General features: G+C 39.3%; 1 protein-coding gene across 1 annotated transcript in view; it reads left to right on the plus strand.

The window, feature by feature from the left end:
• LOC124716866 (peroxidase-like) overlaps nt 1–27,489 on the plus strand; it is a 101,888-nt gene that overhangs the window by 37,070 nt on the left and 37,329 nt on the right. Inside the window, exons 4-6 of the mRNA XM_047243419.1 lie at nt 12,166–12,356; nt 12,429–12,624; nt 19,973–20,170. Coding sequence (XP_047099375.1) covers nt 12,166–12,356; nt 12,429–12,624; nt 19,973–20,170 — 585 coding nt within the window. The remainder of the gene's footprint in view (nt 1–12,165; nt 12,357–12,428; nt 12,625–19,972; nt 20,171–27,489) is intronic.

The raw sequence follows: 27,489 nt of genomic DNA on the forward strand, positions 1-27,489 counted from the left end.
GTAGTTCATCATCCAGTCAACACAAAGCTCAGCAGAGATTCAATGGGTGTGGAAGACAAGACTGAGCATGGAAGTTTTGAAGGAATACCTGGTCTCAACAAAATTGATAAAGGAGGCTTCAAGACTGAAATTAGGATTGCTGCATGAGAATTTGAATCTTATTCCTCCTGGACAGTGGATGTTTAATTTCTCCACTCTAGGTAACAGAAAAATGTTGCAGAAGTGGTTCAGCAACAAATGAATTGTTATGCAGTTTCCTAAAAGTTACTCAGAATATCCTCCAGTCTATAGCTACCAATTAATGAAAATTTACTACACTTTCCAGTCACATTAAGGTGACAACCCGTCAGAAGCCTGAATAACAACCTTCAGTAATATGGACTGCTGTGAGATGTGCAAGAAGAGCATCAGTGAGGTCATGGAAGGTACCAATAGTGTGTGGACCCATGCCAGCTTCAGAGCCAGTTGAGGACTCATTGTGAACATCTTGGTCAAGGTAGTCCCACAGATTCTCAATGCAGGGAGTTTGGTGAACAGGGGAGTATGGTAAACTCATCCTGGTGCTCTTCACTCCACAAGTATACGCTATGAGCTGTGTGGCGTGTTGCATTGTCCAGCTGGTAGACGTCGTTGTGTTGAGGAAAATCAAACTGCGTGTAGGAAAAAAAATAAATAAATAAATAAATAAATAAAAAATGACAGTATTATGAAAAGAAAACATTGCTGCTCATTATATAGAGGAGATGTTGAGTCACAGACAGACACAATAAAAAGACATACATACACTATGTGATCAAAAGTACCCGGACACCCACAAAAACATACTTTTTTCATATTAGATGCATTGTGCTGCCACCTATTGTCAGGTAAACCACATCAGCGACCTCAGTAGTCACTAGACATCATGATAGAGCAGAATGGGGTGCTCCGCGCAACTCACGGACTTCGAACGTGGTCAGGTGTTGGGTGCCACTTGTGTCATTCATCTGTACGTGAGATTTATAAACTCCTAAACATCCCCAGGTCCAGTGTTTCTGGTGTGTTAGTGAAGTGGAAATATGAAGGGACACATACAGCACAAAAGCATAAAGGCCAGTCTCGCCTGTTGACTGACAGAGACCACCGACATTTGAAGAGGGTCATAATGTGTAATAGGCAGACATCTATCCAGACCACCACACAGGAATTCCAAACTGTATCAGTATCCACTGCAAGTACTATGATAATTAGGCGGCAGTTGACAAAACTTTGATTTCATGGTCAAGCAGCTGCTCATAAGCCATGCATCATGCCTGTAAATGCCAAACAGTGCCTTGCTTGGTGTAAGGATCGTAAACATTGGATGATTGAACAGTGGAAAAATGTTGTGTGGAGTGACGAATCATGGTACACAATGTGGTGATCCGATAGTTGGGTGTGGTTCTTGCAAATTCCTGGTGAACGTCATCTGCGAACATGTGTAATGCCAACAGTAAAATTCAGAGGTGGTGGTGTTATGGTGTGGTCGTGTTTCTCATGGAGGGGGCTTTCACCCCTTGTTGTTTCTTGTGCCACTATCACAGCACAGGCCTACATTGATGTTTTAAGCACGTTCTTGCTTCCCACTGTTGAAGAGCAATTTGGGGATGGTGATTGCACCTTTCAGCACGATCGAGCATCTGTTCATAATGCACGGTGTGTGGCAGAGTGTTTGCACGACAATAGCATCCCTGTAATGGGACCGGCCTGCATAGAGTCCTGACCTGAATCCTATAGAACAGCTTTGTAATGTTTTGGAATGCCGACTTGGTGCCAGGCCTCACCGACCGACATCGATATGTCTCCCGAGTGCAGCACTCCGTGAAGAATGGGCTGCCATTCCCCAAGAAACATTCCAGCACCTGACTGAACGTGTGCCTGCGAGAGTGGAAGCTGTTGTCAAGGCTGAGGGTGGACCGACATCATATTGAATTCCAGCATTACTGATGGAGGGTGCCATGAACTTTTAATTCATTGTCAACCAGGTGTCCAGATAATTTTGATCACATAGTGTACATGTTGAGCTTTTGGCCAAAACTGCCTTTTTGTAAAGTAGAAGCACAACTCTCACACACATGACCACTGTCTCTGGCCATCGAGTCTCGGGCTCTCCAAATTCCACAGATTCAGCAGCCAGAGACAGTGGTCATGTGTGTGTGAGATGTGCTTCTACTTTACAAAAGCTCAACATCGTTGCCATCAAACTGCACGTAGGCCGGGACATGATACCCAAGGATATATGTTTACTTGTGTTTTTCCATTTTGCCTTCCAGAATACTTAGATTGCCCACAAAGTGCCAGAGAAACATTCGTCAGACCATAAGCTCCCTCCTCCAACATGAATCCCCCTGCTTCATGCTAATGGCCATCTGTCCAATGAAGCATAACACACGATTTATCTTTAAAGGCCACCTGTCACCGCTTAATGGACATCCAGTTGAGGCATGCAAATCCCACCTTCACCACTGTTGAACAGCAATCAGCACAGTGTTGCCACCTGTGAGTGTTTATTGTACACTGCTGTCAAACACAGGCAGTGGTGACACACGTAATTGGAATGTCACTATACACTATAGTAGGAAGAATACACGATTAAGTTTATAAGTGATTTGTGGGTATACAGTGGGCAGGATTTAGTTCACATAGTTGACATCCGTGGCATCAGTAGTGGCTCTAACCTGGCTGGGCACTGACTCAAACTGAGCTTAATCTCTCTCCCACATTTCATCAACAGTAGTGGTTGGTGGTTAGCAGCATACCAACCTCTCAATAAGCTATGGCCAGATGCTTTCACGGGTGAGGGACTCGGAGAACATGCTGACAGGCCAACAATTGGACACCGTCTTAATTGAGGCAGGGCCGGATCGGACAAACAATTTGTGCCTCGCATTATCTTATCGGAAGATAACATCGTCGAGATCTCCGAGATAGAGTACGGCCGCCAGCCTTAACATGTCAGAAATGTTACAGCTGCTGCCCAAACTACTGGCTAACAAAACCAGAGGTGATCATCTTGTGTACCCATACCACCACCCCTGTGGGCCTGTATGATAGTGATGAATGCAGTCTGGCAGTGTTTGCTTCCCTTGGAAGTCTCCACGTGTCACTAATTCCATTATAATTCTCCAAGCAGAATTGGGAGTCTTCTGGGAAGACCCAGTGGTGGCACTTCTGAGTGTCGTGCCGGGCACACCGCTGTCTCTCTCTGCTGCTGCATCTGAGGAAACTACAGCAATGATCAGCATGCTGACAGACAGTAGTGCTACAGAGTGTCATCAAACTCTGTGTGTCAATACCTGTTCAACAAACAAGACCATTTCCTGGCTCTAGATACTAGTACCTGATGTAGCAGTACAATTCTACGTGGCTGAGTGAACAATATGTCTGCCTTCTTTGGATGAACTGTGGGTTCACTGAGGTCCTGCACAGCATTATGTCCCCACAGGACTCGTTCAGTTGGTATCCATCTAACACTCATGGCTTCCCAACCGAAACGAGCAGCAGTTCCGTGGGATGATAAATAACAGTCTCGACGGGCGAGTGTCTTGCAACAGCTGTATTCCAAAATCTGCAGGTAAATTTCCTTCTTCTTCTTCTTCTTCCTTGAGGGATAACACAATCTTCTTGCAAAAAATTAACAATGAAATGTGATTTCTAAATGGGAAAATGAGAAATCTGGTCCATAATCTTTCCTTGCATAGATAATGTAGATCACATTAATACTACTTAGCATTACAATAAGTAATGCAATGCCATTCTTTCTTGGCCAATTTCAGTTAGAAAAAATGCAGAATTTGTTGTGGAACATCATGGAGTATTCCTGTTTCAGCTCCTATAGATTCATGAAGTTCCAATAGGTGGCAACACTATACATATAATTCAAAATGGCATCTGTAATGGAGGTACAATCCGAGCAGAGAGCTGTCACTGAGTTTCTCTTGGCATATATCTTCACAGATATTCGTAGATGCTTGCAGAATGTTTATGAAGACTCGACACTGAACAAAAGGGCAGTGAGTTGTCGGGTGAGGCATTTGTCATCATCTGACCGAGGACACGCAAACCTGTCTAATATCCCGCACACAGCTGTGACTCCTGCAGTGTTAGAGCTTGTGGACATTATCATTTGAGGTGATCAATGAATCACAATCAAACACTTGCTGCTCAACTGGACATCTCTGTTGGTAGAGCTGACACACACATTCACCAACTGCAGTACTCAAAGCCGTGTGCCTGCTGGGTTCCTCGCCTGATACTGATCATAACAATTTTTTGTGGAACATCGTCACAGATGACGAAACATGGGTTCGTCCCTTTGAACTGGAAGTAAAATGGCAATCTGTGGAGTGCTGCTGCACCACCTCTCCTCTGAAGAATAAGTTCAAAGCTGCACCCTCGGCCAGTAAAGTCACTGTGGCAGTCTTCTGGGAATCTGACGGGATTATTCTGTTCGATGAGCTCCCTCGTGGTGCAATGATCAGCTCTGATATGTAGTGTGCTGCCCTCTGGAAATTGAAGAAACAACTTCAGAAAGTTCGTCACCACAAAAATGCGAAAACTTTTCCCTCTCCTTGACAATGCGAGGCCTCACACGAGTCTTGCACTGAAAGAAGCTAAAAAAACTTCATTGGACTGTTCTTCCTCATCCAGTCTACATCCCAGATCTCACACCTTCTGACCTCTATCTGTACAGCTCAATAAAGAAAACACTCCACGGGAAGCAGTACGATGGATAATGGGTAGGTTATTGATGTAGCGAAACATTGACTCTGATGTTGACCGGTGGTACAGTGTGGGCATACAGGCCCTCCCAGTGAGGTGGCCGAAGGCCATTGCATTGAATGGAGATTATGTTGGAGAATATGGTGTTGTTGCCAAAAGAGTGGGGAATAATATGGTGTACTGGAGTTCTGAATAGAGCTGACCTGCTTTCAGAAAAAAGTCACATTACTTAGCTGATCACTCCCTTTATTTTGTGCACATGCACTGAAATGCTAATCACTTGGATGTCCTTTTCTCAGACAGTATCCTGAAAATTGTGGATTAAGGGAAACAGGCCAATTTCTTATTCCTATATTTCTGCAAAAATATGACACAGTGCCAGACAGCATGCTGTTAACAAAGACCCAAGTATATGCAATAGCTTCTCAGAAGGGGAAGTGGCTCAAAGACTTTTTAAGTAATAGAACCCAATACATAGTCCTGGAGAGCAAGTGCTTGTCAGACACAAAGTTATCATGCAGAGTACCCCAAAGTGTGATGGGATGCTCTTGTTCTTTATACACATAAACTGACAGATACAATGAGCAATGGCTGTAGAAGCATACAGGACGATTTGCGTTCCATTTGTATCTGGTATGATGAATGGCATCTTGCTCTAAGTATGGGAAAATAATCATATATTTTGTGAATACTGTATTGGTTGTGTGCCAGTTGACAAAGTTGTCAGTGAAATGTCTAGGTGTACTGCTTGAATGTTTTGTTAAATGGAAGAAGCCTGTAAGTTCAGTTGTACTGAAGGTGAATGATGAACTTCAGTGTGCTGGGAGGTTATAGCTCATCTGTAAAGTAGGCTTTTACAACTGATTATTTAGTACTCCTCAAGTGTTTGGAATCCCCACCAGGTCAGATTATAGGAAGACACTGAAGCACTGCTATAGTTGTCACCAATAGGTTTGCCCTACATTTCAGTATAATGAAAATACTCTATGAATTTAAATGGGAATCTCCGGAATGAACAAGATGTCCTTTTCACTAAATACTACTGAGAAACTTCCTGGCAGATTAAAACTGTGTGCCCGACCGAGACTCGAACTTGGGACCTTTGCCTTTCGTGAGCAAGTGCGCTACCATCTGAGCTACCGAAGCACGACTCATGCCCGGTGCTCACAGCTTTACTTCTGCCAGTATCTCGTCTCCTACCTTCCAAACTTTACAGAAGCTCTCCTGCAGGAGAGTTTGAAAAAAGTTTAAAAAAATGTTATTTTTTGTTGACTTATATTAACAACATACTTCTTAAAGAGGTGTTGCTGTGGAAGCAGGGTCCAGATCCTGATATCATTTAGCACACTCTTAGCAATATCAACACATTTTGACAACATGTACTACCAAGCTTGGGGTACTTTACGACCATCACAAGAAATTTTAAAAATGGAAATTTCATTTATTGTTGTTCACTTTTACTCACATCATACTTTTTAAATATATATAGATGTACAGGTAAACTTCTGAATCTGAAAATACTGAACAGAATATTCACTATAAAAAGCAAAATCTACTACTAAAACTTTTTTAAGGTTAAGTTTTAACTGAAAAAATTAAAATAATTACAAACTGTGTTCCCGAAGGTAGTGTGTTCCCTGACAAGTTGAAACTGGCTGTAGTTAAGCCAAAACACAAAAAGGGGGAAATAAAGCAAGTACAGAACTACAGACTCATTGCCCTAATCTCAAATTTCACCAAACTGATGGTGAAAATAATATAAAAAAATGTCCTGGAACATTACAACAATGCTGACATATTAAGTTATTTTCAGCATGGTTTCAGATCTTGAAGTATCACCTCAGCAGCAGTACAATTTGTCCATAATGTAGTTGAAAAAATAAATGAAAGATCACAAGCAGCAGGAGTGCTCCTGGACCTCTCAAGGGCTTTGATAGAGTACATCATGACATTCTCTTACCAAAAATTGTGAAGAGTGGTATCACTGGAAAACTCATGCAATTGCTAGAAATATATTTAAAGGGTAGACAGTAGTGCACATAGATTACATACTCTAATGGAGATATACTAGAGATGAGAAGGCCAAGTATAAGAAATATACATTTTGGTGTTCCCCAGGGCTCCATTTTAGGTTCAGTCCTAATCATATTCTATGTAAATGATTTCCCAAGCTCTCTTGACAACATGAAATTGATCACTATGTATGCACATGATACATCTGGTGTTTGCTATGCAGACAGTGAGCCCAGCCTAATTGAAGAGTTACATAACTTTATTGAAAAGGCAAGAGCTCACTTTGAAAGAGGCAACCTAAAGTTAAACATAGAAAAAACTAATATTATTCATTCTAAACCAAGTGGTCCAAAGAGACAAAATACTGTGACTGATGAAATTCTACCAAAACCCAATACAGATTGTATATTCTTGGGTTTAGGCATAGACAATTGACTTTCATGGAAGCAGCAAGTTAATTATATCTGTAAAAAAAAAATAACACACAGTCTATATGCATTAAGGAGATTATCACCATGTCTTAATTCTGAAACCCTAAGGACTGTAGATTATGTATTAGTGTAGCCTTTCTTGTCTTATGAAGTAGTACTCTGGGGTGGGACATGCCAAACTACCATGAAAAAGGTTTTCATACTGCAGGAGCGAGCCTTGAGGATCATAGAAAAAGTAAAACCACGAACTTCTTGCAAACCGCTATTCATTAGACACAATATTCTCACAGTTTATGCCATGTATATACTAGCAATTACAATGCTAGTGAAAGAAGAGACTAAGACCACAAAAAGAAACATGGTTATTTACAACTATGAAACAAAGCATAGAAAAGACTCTCATATGGTTAACAGAAGATTAACAGAAGATTACCAGTGGAAAGCTCCTATGTCAAAGGAGCTGTTTTTAATAACTTGTTACCCAATGAAGTTAAGATTTCGACTTCGACAGAGGATACTTTCAAAAAGTGAGTCAAGCAGCGGCTTATTCAAAAATGCACGCAATACCTGAATTTATCATGAATTTTAATGTAATAAGAAATAATGTAAACTAAAAAGATTGTTATTGTAAAAGCTTTATACTTAATTGAAAACACACATGCATGTAAAATTATGTGTTATGAGCAATAAATTGAAATACATTGCCAGAAAAAAATTAGTCCACCTTTTTAGAGGTTTCAGATTCACTCAAGTTTTATTGTTGCAACTGTGCATACAGACTACAGGAAATTATTACATTTACAGTTCAACATCACAAGTGTTTCTGAGGTACCAGGTATTGAACCATGCTACAACACTCATGTTAGTATGTGGTGTAGCCTCTATGGGTGACAGTAGGGGCTTCAAGTCTGGCACCCAGTCAATCATACAGTTGGCAAATACTGTCTTGGGATACAATGAGCTGAGCCTGCTCGACTACTTCACACAGTTCTGTGTTCGTCAACAAGTCACACAAGTCATTTATCATCCCATCATATCTCATAAGTTCTCAATTGGAAGCAAGTCCAGAGAGCATTCTGGCCAGCAGAGTTGCTGCACATCTCGCAGAGCACCTCAAATTTTGCAGGCAGCTTGCGGGTGAGCATTATCCTGTCGGAATGACAGATCATTGTCCTTTTGCAAGAATGGTGAAAGAATGAACCTAACAACATTCTGCATGTACTGAGGGCTGGATTGTGTTCCCTCCAGAACCACCAAAGTTGAATGAGAGTTGTAGCTTATCGCACAAAAGACCGTAAGGCTTGGGATGGGGGCAGTGTGTCTTAGATGAATGCACTCTATGAGTTAGTGCACACCAGGTCTATGTGGTATGCGCAAATGACCATCACTAGTGTGCAGGCAGAATCTGCTTTCATTCCTGAAGGCTGCAGTGCACCATTCCATCTCTCCAGTGACCCTCTGACAGCATCAGTCGACCCGTGCACATCAATGATGCTGTGGTGTGAGTGGATGATGGGCTAGGAGCGTGACTGATTGTAGTCCCACTGCTAATACCTGGTTTGTAACAGTTCACATTGACATGACTGAGTTCACAAGACCTCTTACCTGTGCTGTGGAAGCTGTACAATCCGCCACTGCTGCCCTTACAATATGATGATCCTGGCACATGTCTATGGTATGTGGACGTCCAGAACCTCATCTAAGGGTGTGACAATGTTCACAAGTTCACAGATACCAGCATTGTTGCACATTTGATGCAGCACATACAACTTGCATAGCTGTTCTCTAGATGGACCATCCCAGCACTTGGGAGACCAAAATTTGACCCCTTTTTGAACTCACTCAGTTGGCTGTAGGAAGCACAAGTGCATCTCTATGTCATGGTTGCTTGCTTTTTCACACATTTGCACCACACTGAACCTCCTGGCTGTGAGAATTCCCTGTTAAAGGACAGACACAGATGTTACTCTGGCAGCCATGCTACTATGCTTCCTGTTGGTGGACGATGTTGAAACCATTATCAGTAAATCCACTATGCTCCAGGTGGCATATGCCATGATCAGAACAAAATTGATGTCATCTTTCCAGGAGTACAATTTTTTTTGTGGCAGTGTGTAAAGTAACTGATTAGATTACAATATTTTCAAAAAATGAGCCCAAATTACCCATCCACGCCTTGATATTGCAAGGATTAAATCACTGATTTTATAGTCAACTTGGATGTGATGTCTTTATTCGCAAAGGTTTCCCTGTCAGAGCCCTTACTTGGCAAAAGTTTTGGTAAAGAGGTCTCAGCTTTATTTAGACATGTTATGATCTCGACATACTTTATATTTAGTAATAAATTTTTTGAACAGACTGATGGTGTCACCTTGGATGGTCACTTGTCACCCTTGGAGTCCAATTTGTTTATGGAGTACTCTGAGGAAAAGATGCTGGAAACTGCTAGTCTGTAGTCCACTGTAGTTTGAGACTATGTTGATGACACATAGTGTGGCCCCATAGTGAAGATAAATAACAAGAATTTTAAAAACCATTTGAACCCCATCCATTGACAAATCCACTTCACAATGGAAATCAAATAGGAGGGATAGGAGGGTTACCTTCTATTTTTATGTTTTGGTTCAGCCTAAAGGTTATAGTACTTTGGTATATGTGGTATATCAGAAGCCAATGCATGCTGATTTATCTTTATTTTCAAACAGCTGCCACTGTACTTCCCAGACGATGAGTGTTCTCAGAACTTTAATACCCAGAGCACATTTCATTGCTGATGAGGGCAGTCTGCAAAAGGAGCTTTTGAAGGTAATGGATATTCTCCACAGCAGATACGAAGGAACTATGAATAAAACCAAAAATCAGTCTAAGTAATACAGAAGATGACAAAGAAAAGTTTTAATTCATTTTTTCCTACCATGGGTTGGAAGCTATCAACAAAAATATGACAGATTCTAATCACGTGTAAAATAAATGTTTGTTTTCCCTCCATTGAAGACAGCAGCATTCTTGGCTTCCACTAAAGATGATTTAATGCTACTGACTGGTTGGGTTTAAAAGTTCCCCTGAGAGTGTGATCTTTCATATGTCAGGCAGATGGTTCATACAGTCCTTGAAAAGTGCATGGAACATTTTAGGTACACCTGCCTCATACAGCCCAATACCCCCAGTCTTGGCAGAGCACTACATTGTCACTTGTCACCCTATGCTGTACAAAAGTGTCGAACTCCTTGTATCAACTTCATCTTTTTGGGACATGGTGGTGAAAGAAGCAGTTGAAATTCATTTGATGAATAATTTTAAATATATACCAGTTTAAGCTTCAAATCCAAAATTTAATTTAATAAACTTTCAAAGACTTCGGTACAGTGCAACTCAGAATTATACATTGACTTCCCAATGTAGATCAACCACATAACCACAGATGCAACTCATGCATCTTTGCTGTCAGTCAACACCTCTGGTGCTTGTATATCTATGGCCACATGCAGAGTGGAAAGGTCCATGGGTTTAAAGGGATGGGACAAGTGTAGGGCCAGTCTTCTGAAGATGGCCAAATGGTACACAGCTGAAATATTAGAAGAAGAAGAAGGATTTATGCTCCAGCATGTCTGTAATTTAATGGAGAAACTGCTGAGTCATTCAGAAGTATAATGACTGCAGCAAAAAGATCTCCGAGTTTTTGAGTTTTCAAGTATTCAATTAAATAGTTACATTTCTCCTTCTTCAGTTCTTTGGTTGGCATTTATATCAATTTCCATCTTTAATACAATTCAACCTTTACTGCAGTAACTTGCCATCAATGGCTCTGCTCAACCACATGTACAATTCTATACATATTACTGCTTAAAAAAATTTAATATTGCAAATGCCTAAAGATAATATTCACAAATCATGAAAGTGGATCTTTTTACAATTATTCTTTAATACAATTTTCAGTGAATGTCAGCCACCTTGTTAGAGTAAATTTTTTACATCCAGATTTTAACTTTTAAATAGAAGTAATTTTATACTTGGGCCACATATCACGAAGGATCTTTTATTTGACTTTAGTGGCATTAATACCAATATTTTTGTGAAAAGGGAAGGAATTTCAGTTATTTTAAATTACTGACACTAACAATAAAAAAAATTTCAGAAAAAATAATGGTTACAAATGTATTACAACTTGCAGTTTTGGTGTACGAACTTGATATTTAATTTCATATAGTTCATGCTATGAAAAACTCTCTTCAATTTACAACATAGTTTTTCATACATTTTTATGATCACATATGTTCAAGAAAAAGTCTCATTTTTAATAAAACAGCATTGAAATTGTATTTACATTTCTGAGAAATGTCATTTTTTGTCTAAATATATGAAATTTTCAGATATTTGAAATAAATATTCAAGAATTTCGTGAGTAAACAACATCCAAATGTAAAAGTATTTTCTGTTTATACATGTGTATATTAATATAAGTGACCTGCTAGTAATAAGCAATGAAATGCTGATCAGGTGTATTGTGTTATTCCCTAAAATGAGTGTGGTATTAGTACATCAGCTTCTATACTAAAATGAGTGTGACAGTGTAGTTCTGTTGCAGAATCAATGTGCACTTCTAAAAGATTTAAGTATGCAGTTGTAACACCCATAGTGCTGTGACATTGTGATAACTACTTTGGCTAGCATATGATGTAAAATATTTTGCATTGTGTGAACATACCACAATCTAGATCACATTTTTTTTACTCTAAAAGGCATCTTCACATCTAATATAAGGAGAGGATGGTACCAGTCCACAGTACCATCTGTTTGACAAGTGCTCACTGATTCCAGTGACAGGTGCTAACATTGTCTCCATAGTTTTCTTCTGATGGTGGCCTACTGAGGTGTAAATTGGTAGTTGCAATAAAAGCCCATGCTGTAAGCTGTGCTTTGTTCATTAAATTATAAAAAAGATCACTGTATCTTCCTGGTGACACTATGCTGTATATTTCAGATGGACAGTACATAATGTGCTGCTCACATAATGCCACTCCCCTCCCGTGTAAAGACATCAGTGTTGGCTGCTACCCAGTTAAAATACCAGAGGATGATGAGTTTTACACAGAAAAAGGAGTCAAGTGTATGAGTGTCGTGAGGACAATGAAGACCTACACAATGGGAGGATACTTGGGCCCTGCACAATCAGTACGTATGGCTCCACGTGCACAGCTTCACTTGCTATTAGATCTGGTTACTAACTGTCACTTTGTATTTCAGGTTAGCTCTGCAAGCCACTATCTAGATGCTTCTTTCATGTACGGATCTGATGAGAGGCATGCATCTAGAATAAGGGAGTTCAGTGGAGGGCGACTTACGACACGGGTCCTTGCTGATGGCAGAAAAGTGTTGCCCCAGGTCAGCGACTCAGTAGCCTCTTGCAGTGTGCCCTCTGATGAAACATGCTTTCTTGCTGGTGAGGATGGCATCATTTCTAACTTCAGTTCATATGTAATTACCTAAAATTCTTCTGTCATAGACAGCAAGGGACTTTCCAGGATCAACTGAACTGACAGACAGCTATAGTTAGCTAGTTTAATGTTCCACAGGTCATTTTGTATGATATCTCATAATGGTGTGGAATGAGTCGCTTTACTTTCACATTTAAAATTAATAAATGTGGCTGCAAACTGAATATATAGGACACACAGATGTGAGTTAGTAACTCCTAATGACTGCCTTTTATACATAACAATAACAGGAATTCTTCTACAAAACAGAAGGACTTTTCAGGGAGAAACCTTTTCAATTTGATCTCAAATATTACTTTGCTGTCCGTCAGACTTTTTATGCCACTGATTAGATGGTAAAAAGTTTTTGTTGGAGCATTGTGCACCCCTTTTTGTGCTAAAGACAACTTAATATGGATTAATGAATGTCATTTTTTTAGGTATTGTAATTATGTACTTCATTGTTCCTTTTGAAATGTAGTGGATTATTTACAACAAACTTCATGTGACAATAAATAGACTGGGAAGTTGTGGTTAGAATGCCCAACTCCTTAAACAGATGTCTACAAAATGATTGTGGATGTGCACCACAGCACATTTTTGAGCAATGAAGTCTTCCTTTAAGATGAGTTACTCCAGAAAATTACAGAACAAAAATATGCAAACTATGTCATCTTACTTATTTGTCTTTCCCCAAGGTCTGCAGTGATTCTAAGTGCAAGTGTAGCTGATATATGTTGTTTTACAAGTTCCAATATGTGCCTTTTCCAGTTTAAATTCTAATCAATATGAACACCTAAGAATTTTTAAGTTTCCACCCTATTTCTTATTTCCTCACCATGTGTTACACTTATCATTGATGCAGTACCCTTATAAAATTGAGGGTGAGACCACTTACAGAAAATCAGTCAATGATACTTTTAAGAACATTGTTTAGCATTTCTTTTGTTTCTGTATGTATGCTTGGACTGAACACAATACTAGCATCATCTGCAAAAAGTACTAATTCTCCTCGTTGTATATTAGACAGAAGATTGGTTACATATATGGGGAACAATAGTGAACCTAAGACCGAACCTTGGAGAACCCCATACAAGGGTTCTCCCTAGTCAGAATTACATTCCCAGACTACATTATTTGAATTACTAAGTATAACTTTCTGCATTCTTTTGGTTAGATATGATATTATCCATTGGTTTGCTATACATTCAGTCCCATAAAACTTCAATTTATTTAAAAGAATATTTTGATTCACAGTAAAATGCCTTTGACAGGTCACATAAATTACCAACTGGTGCTGTCTTATTATTTAATTATTGTAAAATTTGGTGAGTGAATATGTAAACAGCATTCTCTGTAAAGCAGCTCTTCTGGAAACCAAACTGTGATTTGCTGAGGATATAAAAATAAACATATATAAAAAATACGACAAGAGTAACAGAATGTAGATGTATTAAACCTGGTGATGTTAGAGGAGTTAAGTTAGGAAATAATATGCTGACAGTATTAGATGAGTTTCATTATTTGGGCAGTGAGGTAACTGACAACAGTAGACATAAAGAGGACATAAAATACAAACTGGCAACAGAAAGAAAACTTTTTATGAAAAAGAGAAGTATTTGAATATCAAATATGAATTAAAGTGTTGAGCAGCCTTGTCTCCAACTATTTGTCTCGAACATAGGTGTACATACAAATGAAACATAAATGATGTATAGTACAGATAAGAGTAGATGAGAAGCTTTTGAAATATGTCATTACAGAAGGATTCTGAAGGTCAGATGACTACAGTGCGCAACACAGGTAGAGGTACCAGATCAAACTGGACCAAAAAGGGTCTCATGATACAACTTGACTAAGAGATACATGACACTTCCTGAGGCATCAAGGTGTAGTTAACAGGTAATAAAGTGAGACTTGAATGCAGTGAACAGGTTAAAACTGTTGTAGATGTGGTTGTGGAGTGTAAATGCAAAGGGACAGTCACAGCTAAACCGACACCAGCCAAACCTTATGTACTGATGGACTGGAACTGTAGCCAATGCAAACCAATGCATGAAGCGGTGTAAATAATAGTGCTACTGGACAGAGGATGTCCAGAAACAGATGACTTAGAATTATGAATTTTGCTGAGCCCTGTGGCATTCCATTGCGAGGGTCGGGTTTCATGAGTGCTCAGAGAACATTATGTGCCATCACGTGTAGTGTCAACAGTGAAGTATCGAGGAAGTATTGTTACAGTATGTGGCTGTTTTTTGTAGTTAATGTGTGGTACCTTTATTCCACTTGAGAGAATGCTGGATGTCGAAGTATGTGAGTACAATTTTCAGCATTACATACATTTGTACAATACAGGAAGAGTTCGGACATGGCACCTGTTTGTACAGCAGCACAATGCACAGTGTCATAAAGCAGCAAGTGTGAGGCAATGGTTTGAGTGCAATAACATTCCTGTAATGGACTGACCTCCCTAGAGTCATTATCTGAAATCAATGGAACACCTTTGGGATGAATTATAACATCCACTTCACTCCAGAGCCCAGTGTCTAACATTGCTGTCTTCTCTGGTTTTGGGTGTTGGGGAAGAATGGGTAGCCATTTCTCCACAAAAATTCCGACACCTCTCACTAAAAGTGTCCCCAACAGAGTTGAAGCCACCATAAAGGCACAGGAAGGACAGACTCCAAATTAATATCCACTAATAGGTGTCTGGATACTCTTGAGAATATAGTGTAAACTCAACACCAACAAAAGCAAAATGGGATAATGAAATGCACTTGAATTAAATTGATGCTGAGGGAATTAGATTAGGAAATGAGACACTTAAAGTAGTAAAAGAGCTTTGCTATTTGGGAAGCAAGGTAACTGATTATGGTCAAGGTAGGGAGGGTATAAAGTGTAGATTGGCACTGACAAGAAAACCATTTCTGAATAAGAGAAATTTATTTACATCGAGTATAGATTTAAGAGTCAGGAAGTCCTTTCTGAAAGTATTTGTATGGAGTGTAGCCATGTGTGGAAGTGAAACATGGATGATAAATAATTTAGACAAGAAGAGAATAGAAGCTTTTGAAATGCATGCTGCAGAATAATGCTGAAGATTGGAAGTGTAGATCACATACCTAATGAGGAGGTACTGAATAGAATTGGGAAGAAGAGAAATTTGTGGTACGACCTGACCAAAAGAAGGTATCAGTTGGTAGGACACATTCTGAGACATCAAGAGATCGCCAATTTAGTACTGGAGGGAAGCATTTGGGGAAAAAACTGTAGAGGGAGACCAAGAGATGAATACAGTAAGCAGATTCAGAGAGACATAGAGAGACATAGGTTGCAATAGTCACTCATATATGAAGAGGCTTGCATAGGATAGGGTATCTTGTAGAGCTGCATCAGACCAGCCTTCAGACCGAAGACCACAACAACAACAACAACAGCAACAGCAACACTTTAGAACTTCACTAATTCTTAATGGCCGTGGATATCTCGATTCACGTGGTACAAAATCGTTTGTATGACTTGGCACTAGACTCCACGAATTAAAATACACCTTCTCCATACTTCCTTTGGATCCAGACTTTATGTAGGCACAGGCTAAATTAAAACGACTTCCATTTATTGATGTTTCACCTTAAAAATCATTGCATATTATTACACTCACATGTTGTTGTTGTGGTCTTCAGTCCTCAGACTGGTTTGATGTAGCTCTCCATGCTACTCTATTGTGTGCAAGCTTCTTCTTCTCCCAATACCTACTGCAGCCTATATCCTTCTGACACTGCTTAGTGTATTCATCTCTTGTTCTCCGCCTACGATTTTTATCCTCCACACTGCCCTCCAGTACTAAATTGGTGATCCCTTGTTGCCTTCTAGTCAAGTTGTGCCACAAATTCCTCTTCTCCCCAATTCTATTCAATATCTCCTCATTAGTTATGTGATCTACCCATCTAATCTTCATTATTCTTCTGTAGCACCACATTTCGAAAGCTTCTATTCTCTTCTCGTCTAAACTATTTATCGTCCATGTTTCACTTCCATACATGGCTACACTCCATACAAATACTTTCAGAATCGACTTCCTGACACTTAAATCAGTACTTGATGTTAACAAATTTCTCTTCTTCAGAAATGCTTTCCTTGCCATTGCCAGTCTACATTTTGTATCCTCTCTACTTCGACCATCATCAGTTATTTTGCTTCCCAAATAGCAAAACTCCTTTACTACTTAAAGTGTCTCATTTCCTAATCCAACTCCCTCAGCATCACCAAACTTAATTTGACTACATTCCATTATCCTCATTTTGTTTTTGTTGATGTTCATCTTATACCCTCCTTTCAAGACACTGTCCATTCCGTTCAACTGCTCTTCCAAGTCCTTTGCTGTCTCTGACAGAATTACAGCATCGTCGGCGAACCTCAAGGTTTTTATTTCTTCTCCATGGATTTTAATGCCTACTCCAAACTTTTCTTTTGTTTCCTTTACTGCTTTCTCAATATACAGATTGAATGACATTGGGGACAAGCTATGACCCTGTCTCACTCCCTTCCCAACCACTGCTTCCCTTTCATGTCCCTCAACTCTTATAACTGCCATCTGCTTTCTGAACAAATTGTAAATAGCCTTTTGCTCCCTATATTTTACCCCCACCACCTTCAGAATTTGAAAGAGAGTATTCCAATCAACTTTGTCAAAAGCTTTCTCTAAGTCTATAAATGCTAGAAATGTAGCTTCGTCTTTCCTTAATCTTTCTTCTAAGATAAGTTGAAGGGTCAGTATTGCCTCACATGTTCCAACATTTCTACAGAATCCAAACTGATCTTCCCCAAGGTCGGATTCTACCAGTTTCTCCATTCGTCTGTAAAGAATTTGCAGCAGTATTTTGCAGCTGTGACTTATTAAACTGATAGTTCGGTAATTTTCACATCTGTCAACACCTGCTTTCTTAGGCATTGGAATTATTATATTCTTCTTGAAGTCTGAGGGTATTTCGCCTGTCTCATACATCTTGCTCTGCCAAGGCTGTCAGTAGTTCTAATGGAATGTTGTCGACTCCCGCGGCCTTGTTTCAACTTAGGTCTTTCAGTGCTCTGTCAAACTCTTCATGCAGTATCATATCTCCCATTTCATCTTCATCTACACCCTCTTCCATTTACATACCATTGTCCTCAAGAACATTGCCCCTGTATAGACCCTCTATATACTCCTTCCACCTTTCTGCTTTCCCTTCTTTGCTTAGAACTGGGTTTCCATCTGAGCTCTTGATATTCATGCAAGTGGTTCTCTTTTCTCCAAAGGTCTCTTTAATTTTCCTGTGGGCAGTATCTATCTTGTCCCTCGTGAGATAAGCCTCTAAATCCTTACATTTGTCGTCTAGCCATCCCTGCTTATACATTTTGCACTTCCTGTCGATCTTATTTTTGAGACGTTTTTATTCCTTTTTGCCTGATTCACTTACTGCATTTTTGTATTTTCTCCTTTCATCAATTAAATTCAGTATATCTTCTGTTACCCAAGGGTTTCTACTAGCCCTCGTCTTTTTACCTATTGATCCTCTGCTGCCTTCACTATTTGATCCCTCAAAGCTACCCATTCTTCTTCTACTGTATTTCTTTCCCCCATTCCTGTCAATTGTTCCCTTATGCTCTCCCTGAAACTCTGTACAACCTCTGGTTCTTTCAGTTTATCCAGGTCCCATCTCCTTAAATTCCCACCTTTTTGCAGTTTCTTCAGTTTTAATCTACAGTTCATAACCAATAGATTGTGGTCAGAATCTACATCTGCCCCTGGAAATGTCTTACAATTTAAAACCTGGTTCCTAAATCTCTGTCTTACCATTATATAATCTATCTGATACCTTCTAGTATCTCCAGGGTTCTTCCATGTATACAACCTTCTTTCATGATTCTTGAACCAAGTGTTAGCTATGATTAAGTTATGCTCTGTGCAAAATTCTACCAGGCGGCTTCCTCTTTCATTTCTTAGCCCTAATCCATATTCTCCTACTATGTTTCCTTCTCTTCCTTTTCCTACTGTCACTATTAAATTTTCATCTCCCTTCACTACCTGAATAATTTCTTTTATTTCATCATACATTTCATCAATTTCTTCATCATCTGCAGAGCTAGTTGGCGTATAAACTTGTACTGCTGTAGTAGGCTTGGGCTTCGTGTCTATCTTGACCACAATAATGCATTCACTATGCTGTTTGTAGTAGCTTACTTGCACTCCTATTTTCCTGTTCATTATTAAACCTACTACATTACCCCTATTTGATTTTGTGTTTATAACCCTGTATTCACCTGACCAAAAGTCTTGTTCCTCCTGCCACCGAACTTCACTAATTCCCACTATATCTAACTTTAACCTATCCATTTCCCTTTTTAAATTTTCTAACCTACCTGCCTGATTAAGGGGTCTGACATTCCATGCTCCTATCCGTAGAATGCCAGTTTTCTTTCTCCTGATAATGACGTCCTCCTGAGTAATCCCCACCCAGAGATCCAAATGTGGGACTATTTTACCTCCGGAATATTTTACCCAAGAGGATGCCATCATCATTTAATCATACAGTAAATCTGCATGCCCAGTGTACACATTTTGAAATTCTGGAAGTAGCAGGGATAGAATAGATACAAAAGGTTGCCCACAACTTGTACATAAACCAAACTGCAGTTATAAGAGGTGAAGAATATGAAAGTAGTTGAGAAGGGAGTGGAACAGTGCTGTACCCTATCACCAAGATTATTTAATCCATATATTGATCAGGCTGTGAAAGAAACCAAAGAAAACCATGAAAAGGTAATTAAAGTTCGCAGAGACAAAATAAAAAATTGAGGCTTGCTGATTACATTGTAATTCTGTCAGAAATTGCAGAGGACTTGGAAGAACAGTTGAACAAAGAGGGATTGTAAGATTGTCACCTACAAAAGCAAACCCAATCATGCAATACTCAGATATCACAAACATCCACATTTAAACTTTTTAACAGATGATTTCTCAAATATATGTGCTCTACAATCAACTTGTAAAGCTGATTCTGAAAATTATGTATGTTTTGTTCTATCACATTTGGAGATTTTACAAAATATGATATAGTTATAATAGGAAAGTTCACAGAAAAACAGAGGCATTTTGTGTGTGTGTGTGAGTGTGTGTGTGTGTGTGTGTGAGAGAGAGAGAGAGAGAGAGAGAGAGAGAGAGAGAGAGAGAGAGAGAGAGAGTTGTGTGACAAAATTAGTTTCTTTAGACTGAATATGATTACATGTGGCCACAAACCACAGTGACTAACTTCTATGATGGAACTGTTTGTCCAGGTGATGACCGTGTGAACCAGAACCCACTCGTAGCCATGGAGACAATTTTGTTTGTGCGAGAACACAACCGAGTGGCTGACCAGTTGTCTGCTGTGAACCCACACTGGGATGATGAGAGGCTATATCAAGAGGCTCGCAGGATTGTTATTGCTGAGTATCAACACATAGCTTACAAGGATTTCCTGCCACGGTTAATAAGTAAGTGTTATTTATAAATGTTATATCTGTCAGAGCAGTATCTACTCTCTCTTCTCCCACTTAATTTTTCTAAATCTTCTTTCTTTTTTCCTTTTTCTCTTGATGTTTATGTTACTCATAGTTTAAAATACTCAAATGATCAAAGCTGGATCCACAATTATGTTCACATATGGGTGCAATTAATGCATCTCCTTTTGCATGGACACACCCTACACAGCAGGGACTATACCTGAGTCTATTTACTTATTTCTTAATGTCCCCTGCATTTATGCAGGGATGAATTTGCCATGGATGTGGACCACATTAAGATAATGATTACACATATTTAGATAATTCAGTTACTGCTCAATGGATACTACAGTACTAGAAGAAAATAATAAATGATTATTATCTTTCCTCTTCAAATAGGACATGTTCAGAACAGTTTGATGGCCATAGTTTGTCATCATTGTAGAGGAAATCAATTAAGTGATACTATATACAATAAAAATGTCTGACTGAAAAGAACATGATCTGCATAAAATACTTAAATCAACATTTGACAAATTATTATCTCCACTTTTCAGTAGTGAAATTTTCAAAACAGTTTAGGCATAGTTGTTATACTACATGATAATCAGTTCAGAGATTCAACGTAAAATAAAAAAACACACACACTACATGGTGTTTGAATGCCTATAACATGATCTACATAAAATTCCTTGTATTAACATTTGCAACTATGAAACTATTTAGCTGTATCTTTTCTTTGGTAAGTTCTCATACACAAATTCCTCAACAGATGGAATAAGTGTTTCAAGATAAATTGGCATAATACGTTTTAAAAGGAATTCACCATTCTTTAAGTACTTATGCTCACTGGTAAGAAGGCTGAAAATGTTTGCAGCAGCATACTTAGCTCCTCTCTGACCCAGAAAACAGATTTTTTAAATTATGCTGTGTCTCATTCTTATGTCTGGTGTTAAGTAAGTGAACTGGTGAGTTTTCAGGGACAGTGATTTTTTTTTTGGGCAACTCGCTAGAGGAAAAATATGTTGAAAAACAGTAGAAAATATTATTGAATGTATTCTTAAATGATATCCAATTTTTTCACTAAGTATTTTTCTGGATAACTGTTTCTTTCAGAAACAGCAGTGAAATAGCTACAGACACAGTTGCAACAATCATTGCAGAAACAAAACAACAAAACAACAGCAGTTTGGACAATACAGAGAGAAACAGTCATGATAGATTTAGAATGTTTAATCAAAACATTTCAAATTTTTAAAAAGGAAAAATAAGCTTCTTATAATAATACTGGTTATTGAAAAACCTACAGAAATTTTCCACAGATGTGGTAACCATAAGAAAACATCATTTTGATGTCAAATCAGTTAGTATCACTTTATTGTAGAAATGTAATGAGAAACGGGTGAGAGTCAGCATACATTGAGGTGACAAAAGTCACGGGATAGTGATATGCACATATACAGATGGCAGTAGTATGAAATAGACAAGGTATAAAATGACAACATGGTGGTGGAACTGACATTTGTACTCAGGTGATTCAAGTGAAAGGTTTCTGTTGAGATTATGGCCACACAACAGCAATTATCAGATTTAGAATGTGGAATAGCAGTTGAAGCTAGGTGCATTGGACATTCCATTTTGGAAATCACTAGAGACTTAAATATCCTGAGATTCACAGTGTGCTGAGAACACCAAATTTCATGCCATTACCTCTCACCACAGACAATGCCCATGACCAATGGCCCTTAACTTAACGATGAGAGCAGTGGTGTTTGTGTAGAGTTGGCAGTGCTAAAAGACAATTAATGCTGTATGAATACCTGCAGAATCTCAATGTGGGATGTACAACGAATGTATATGTTAGGACAGTGTGGTGAAATTTGGCATTAATGGGCTATGGAAGCAGACAACCAACACGAGTGCCTTTGCTGACAGCACAACTTCGCCTGCAGCACCTCTCCTGAGCTTATGACCATATCTATTGACCCTATATGACTGGAAAACAGTTGCCTGGTCAGATGAGTCCTGATTTCAGTTGGTAAGTATTGATGGTAGGGTTCAAGTCTGGCACAGACACCACAAAGCCATAGACCTAAGTTGCCAGCAAAGCACTGGTGCAACCTGGTGGGTAGCTGTGTTTACATGGAATGGACTGGGTCCTCTGGTCCAAGTGAACTGACGATTGACTGGAAATGGTTATGTTCAGCTAACTGGAGACCATCTGTAGCCATTCATGAACATCATGTTTTGTTTATAAACAACAATGGAATTTTTATGGATGACAGTGTGACATGTCACTGGGTCATAGTTGTTCATGATTGCGTTGAGGAACATTCTGACAGTTTGACGTGAAACGATTTGGCCACCCAGATCACCTGACATGAATCCCATCGAACATTTATGGGACATAATTGAGAGGTCAGGTTTTGCACAAAATCCTGCATGGCAACACTTTCGCATTTATGAACAGCTATAGAGGCAGAAGTCTCAATATTTCTGCAGGGGACTTTCTACAGCATTATAAGTCCATGCATGTTCAGCTGCTGTGCTATGCAATACAAACAGAGGTCCACCATGATGTTAAAAGATACCCCATAACTTTTGTCACCTCAGCGTATAAAAAAGTGTAATAAAGCACTAGGCCATAGATTCGGTGAGTACTGAATTGAACAGGTCCTTGAGTGCTGTCCTTCAGTAACAGACTGGTTAACACACAAGACAGCAGTTCTGACTGTCTATAGTCCCTAGCAGGAAACATCTTAAACATCATTAAGCAAGCAGGGAGGTTACTAGTAACACTTGATCTAAATACCCATGAAGTAATGCATGGAGATTTCAATACTGACTTCATCTCAGATTGTCCTGATTGAGGGCACCTACAGTTTCTGATGTCCATCTTCATTTTGACCTCACAGGACTGAAGGATATGGTACTTCAATGATTTTTAATGTCTCTCTTTAATGAAATAGATATGAGCCCCATAATAAATGGTTCATCTGATCGTGATGGTCAAATGGCAGCAATAAAGCATCCCCATCTATCAGGTTTAACTAAAAAAGGAAAAATAAAATTTCAGAGAATGGTACAAGTTGACTCAGTTACACTTTTGAGATAGAATTAACAAGGTGGAGTAATGACACACAGTCAATGACAAATTTTAATTTTTTTCTGTAAAATATTCTTACATCTTTATTGCAGTTTTGTTTTACAAAAAAAAGCAAATACTGCAGAAGAGAAGAAAAATGACAAGAAACATCTGGGACCAAAGTAACTTATATTAGCAAGAGAGAGCTTTATGAAATGCAGAGGGATAGGTCTAATGGAATACTTCAAATAGGCCACACTGAGTGACCGTGCTGTTTGAGGCACCACATCACGTATTGCGCAGACCCTCCCGCCGGAGGTTCGAGTCCTCCCTGAGCATGGGTGTGTGTGTTGTTCTTAGCGTAAGTTAGTTTTAATAGTGTGTAAGTCTAGGGACTGATGACCTGAGCAGTTTGGCCCCTTAGGAATTCACACACTGAACATCTTGAACTTCAGAACACACCACAAACAATATAGCAAAATTCTTCAGTATTTAATCAAAAAGACAAAAGTTATGTACTACACACCAAAAAATACCAAAGGAAAACCAAGGGAAAAATGGACAATTTCAGATAGACTATATAATGGTAAGATAGAGATTTTGAAAGTATATTTTAAACTACAAAACATTTCCATGGGCAGATATGGACTCCAGACGTAAGTTATTGGTTATGAACTGCAGGTTAAACTGAAAAAACTGCAGAACTTAAGGAGGCGGGAACTGGATAAATTGAAAGAAAGAGGTTTCTAAGAGCTTCAGTGGGAGCATTAGATAACAGTTGGCTGAAATAGTGGAAGAGTATAATAGAAGATGAATGGGTAGCTTTAAGTGATGAAATAGTGAACATGGCACAGGATCAAATAAGTAAAAAGGTGAGGCATTGTAGAGATGTTTGGATAACAAATGAGATATTGAATTCAATTGAAGACTGGGTAAAATATGAAAATTCAGTAAATGAAGCAGGTGAAATGAAATACAGGTGTCAAAAAAATTAGATTTACGGAGTGCGCTAAATGACTAAACAGGAATGGCTAGAAGACAAAATGGAAGACTGTAGAAATCTGCATAACGAGGGGAATGATAAATGCCACCTGTAAGAAAATTGAAGAGACCTTTGGAGAAAAGAGAAACAGCTGTACGAATATCATGGATTTGTACGGCAAGCCGAGTGGTAAGCAAAGAAGGGCAAGCTGAAAGGATGTAAGGAAATGAACCTGAAGCATTGTAGAAAGGAGAGAACAAATAAATGAATATGAGGTGGGTGACGTGATTCTGTGGAAAGACTCACCAAAACAGCATTAGCATTGGGTCATCAACAGACAAACAAAAGGAACTAAAACTCTGCTAGCTTTCGGAAGAATTCCTTTGGTGAATTATAGTATAAATACACACCCAAAGATCACACACAGAGAAACACACACTTGCATGGGCTTATGTTGCGATAGGGGGGGGGGGGGGGGGGGAGATGGTTAGAGCAGAGACGGAGTTGAAAGAAGCAGAAGGAGGGGCTGCAGGTGGGTAGCTAGCGTCTTGGAGAGAACAGCAGTATGCAGGACACAAAAGCAGGAGAGAGGGGTGGCAGGTGCACAGGCTAGGCATGTGACACATGGGTACCACAGGGGAAGGGGTGCAGTACTTGATGAAGATGGCATGGAGGCATGGATTACGAGAAGGTGACAGTGACAGGACAGAGGAGGGAGAAGGGAAAACTCTCTGGTAAAGGGTATGGAGACAGTGGGTTAGCGGAAATTAAGGCTAGGAGGATTATGGGAGTGAAGGATGTGTTGCAATTATAACTCTCTGCTACATAGTTCAGAAAATCTGTGCTGGAGGGAATGATCTAGATGGCATTAGTACTCGTGGTGTACTCAGCATGGAATTTTGCCACAGCATGGTCAACTTTGTTCTCAGCCACAGTTTGGCAGTGGCAATTCCGGTGACAGTGGGTGGTGGATGTGCCCACATGAAATCCTTTGCTGTGATTGCAGTGGGGCTGGTACACGGCTGCTTTTGTAGGAGGCCCTGTCTCTGATGGGAGGATAAGCCTATGACAGGACTGTAATAAGGTTTCCTGGGTGGTTGAAATGGGCAGGTCTTGCACTAGGATCTCCTCCACAGATATGAACCATGTGGCAAGAATATGAGAGTGAGAGTCACATAGCAATGGACTAGGATGTTGTGTATGTTGAGTGGGATAACAGAATACTGCTTTTTGAGAGGGGAGGATCTCGGCTAGGTTGCAGATATGCGACCTTAGGGTGGCCAGTCCATAGGGAGCAGTTTGTTGCTGGTGGATTGGTCCCACACAGCCCCTTTGTCTATCCTGTCACCCAGTCCCACCATGCTTTGACATCATCTTTATCGTGCACTACACCTCACCAGTTCCAGCACCCTGTGTTACATGCAGAGCCTGTACACCTGCCACCTCTCCCGCCCACATTCCTGTCCTGCATGCCTGCTGTCACCCTCCAGGCTGCTAGTTACCCAGCCCCAATCCTCCTCCTGGTTCCTCCTCTTTCTCCCTCTACTGTGTCCAGCTGGCACAGTGTAGGTGCACGTGTGTGTGTGTGTGTGTGTGTGTGTGTGTGTGTGTGTGTGGTGTGTTTTTGTCCTCTAACTAATGAAAGGATTTCTTCCAAAAACTAGCAAAGTTTTATCCTCTATTGTGTGTGTCTTTTTGATAGCTCAATGCCTCTGCAGTTTGATGAGTGATTTCTCTTTGTCCTTACATTATTTACACCTGTAAGAATTTTTGCTTACATATTTACACCATGTGAAGAACTTAACAGAGCAATGAAACAACACCAAGAACCATGGTGTAGACAACATTCATGCAAAGTTACTAGGATTCTTGGAAGAATCAGCCACAACAAAACTACTCCATTTAGTGTACAAGATACATGAGATAGGTAAAATACTCATCAACTACATGGAGAATGTAATAATTCTAGTTCTAAAGAAAGCAGGTGGCGACAGGTGATAATATTATCAATCCATCGGTTTGATAAGTGATGGTTACAAAATAATGACACACATTGTTTACAGAAAAATGGAAAAAACTGATAGAAGCTGACCTCAAGGAAGATCACTTTGGGTTATGGAGAAATGTAGTAACACATGAGGCAGTACTGATACTATTATTTATATTAGGAAATAGGTTGAAGAAATTTTCATTAATTATAGATTTTGGCAATGTTGGCTGGAATATGTTCTTTGAAATTTTGACAGTAGTGGAGATAAAACACAAGAGACCAAAAGCTTATTTGCAATTTGCGTGGAAACCAAGCTGCTGTTATAAAAGTCAAAGGATATGAAAGGCAAATAGTAGTTCAGAAGGGGATCAGACAGGGTTGTAGCCTATCCCTGATGTTATTCAATCTATACATTGAGCTAGCAGTAAAGGAAACCAAGAAGATATTTGGAAACGCATTTAAAGTTCTTCAAGGAGAAATAAAAATTCTGAGATGTGTCAATGACTCTGAAATTTCATCAGAGATGGCAAAGAACTTGTAAGAGCAGTTTATGGAATGGATAGTGCCTTGAATAGAGGTTTTAAGATGAGCATCCACAGAAGTAAGATAAGGGTAATGGAATACACTCAAATTATATCAGGTAGTACTGAGGGAATTTGGCTAGGAAATGAGACACAAAAAGCAGTAGATGAGGTATATTATTTGTGCAGGAAAATAACTGACAATCGTCAAAGAGAGTGGATACAAAATTCTGACTGGCTATAGCAAGAAAAAATTTGCAAAAAGGAAAATAATAATTTGTTAACATACAACATAAATTTAGATGTTAAGAAGAAGTCATTTCTGAAGGTATTTATGTGGAGTATAGCCTTTCACAGAAGTGATATTTGGATCATAAACAGTTCATAAAAGAATAGAAAAGAAGTTTTAGAAAGATGGTACAACAGAAGAATGTTGATGATTAGATGGAGAGATTAAGTAACTAATGACAAGACACTGATTAGACTGGGGAAAAAAGAAATTTATGGCATAACTTGATTAAGGGAAGGGATCAGTTAATAGGACACATTCTGAGTCATCATCGATTTTTCAGTTTGGTAATGAAATATGTGGAATAAAAATTGTAGAGCAATACAAAATGATGAATGCAGTAAGCAGGTCCAAATGGATGTAGGCTGCAGTAGCTGTTCAGCGATGGAGAGAGTTTTACTGGATAGACTAACAGGGGAAGCTACATACAACCAATCTACATA

The sequence above is a fragment of the Schistocerca piceifrons genome, chromosome 9 (assembly GCF_021461385.2).
Source record: "Schistocerca piceifrons isolate TAMUIC-IGC-003096 chromosome 9, iqSchPice1.1, whole genome shotgun sequence".
NCBI lineage: Eukaryota > Metazoa > Arthropoda > Insecta > Orthoptera > Acrididae > Schistocerca > Schistocerca piceifrons.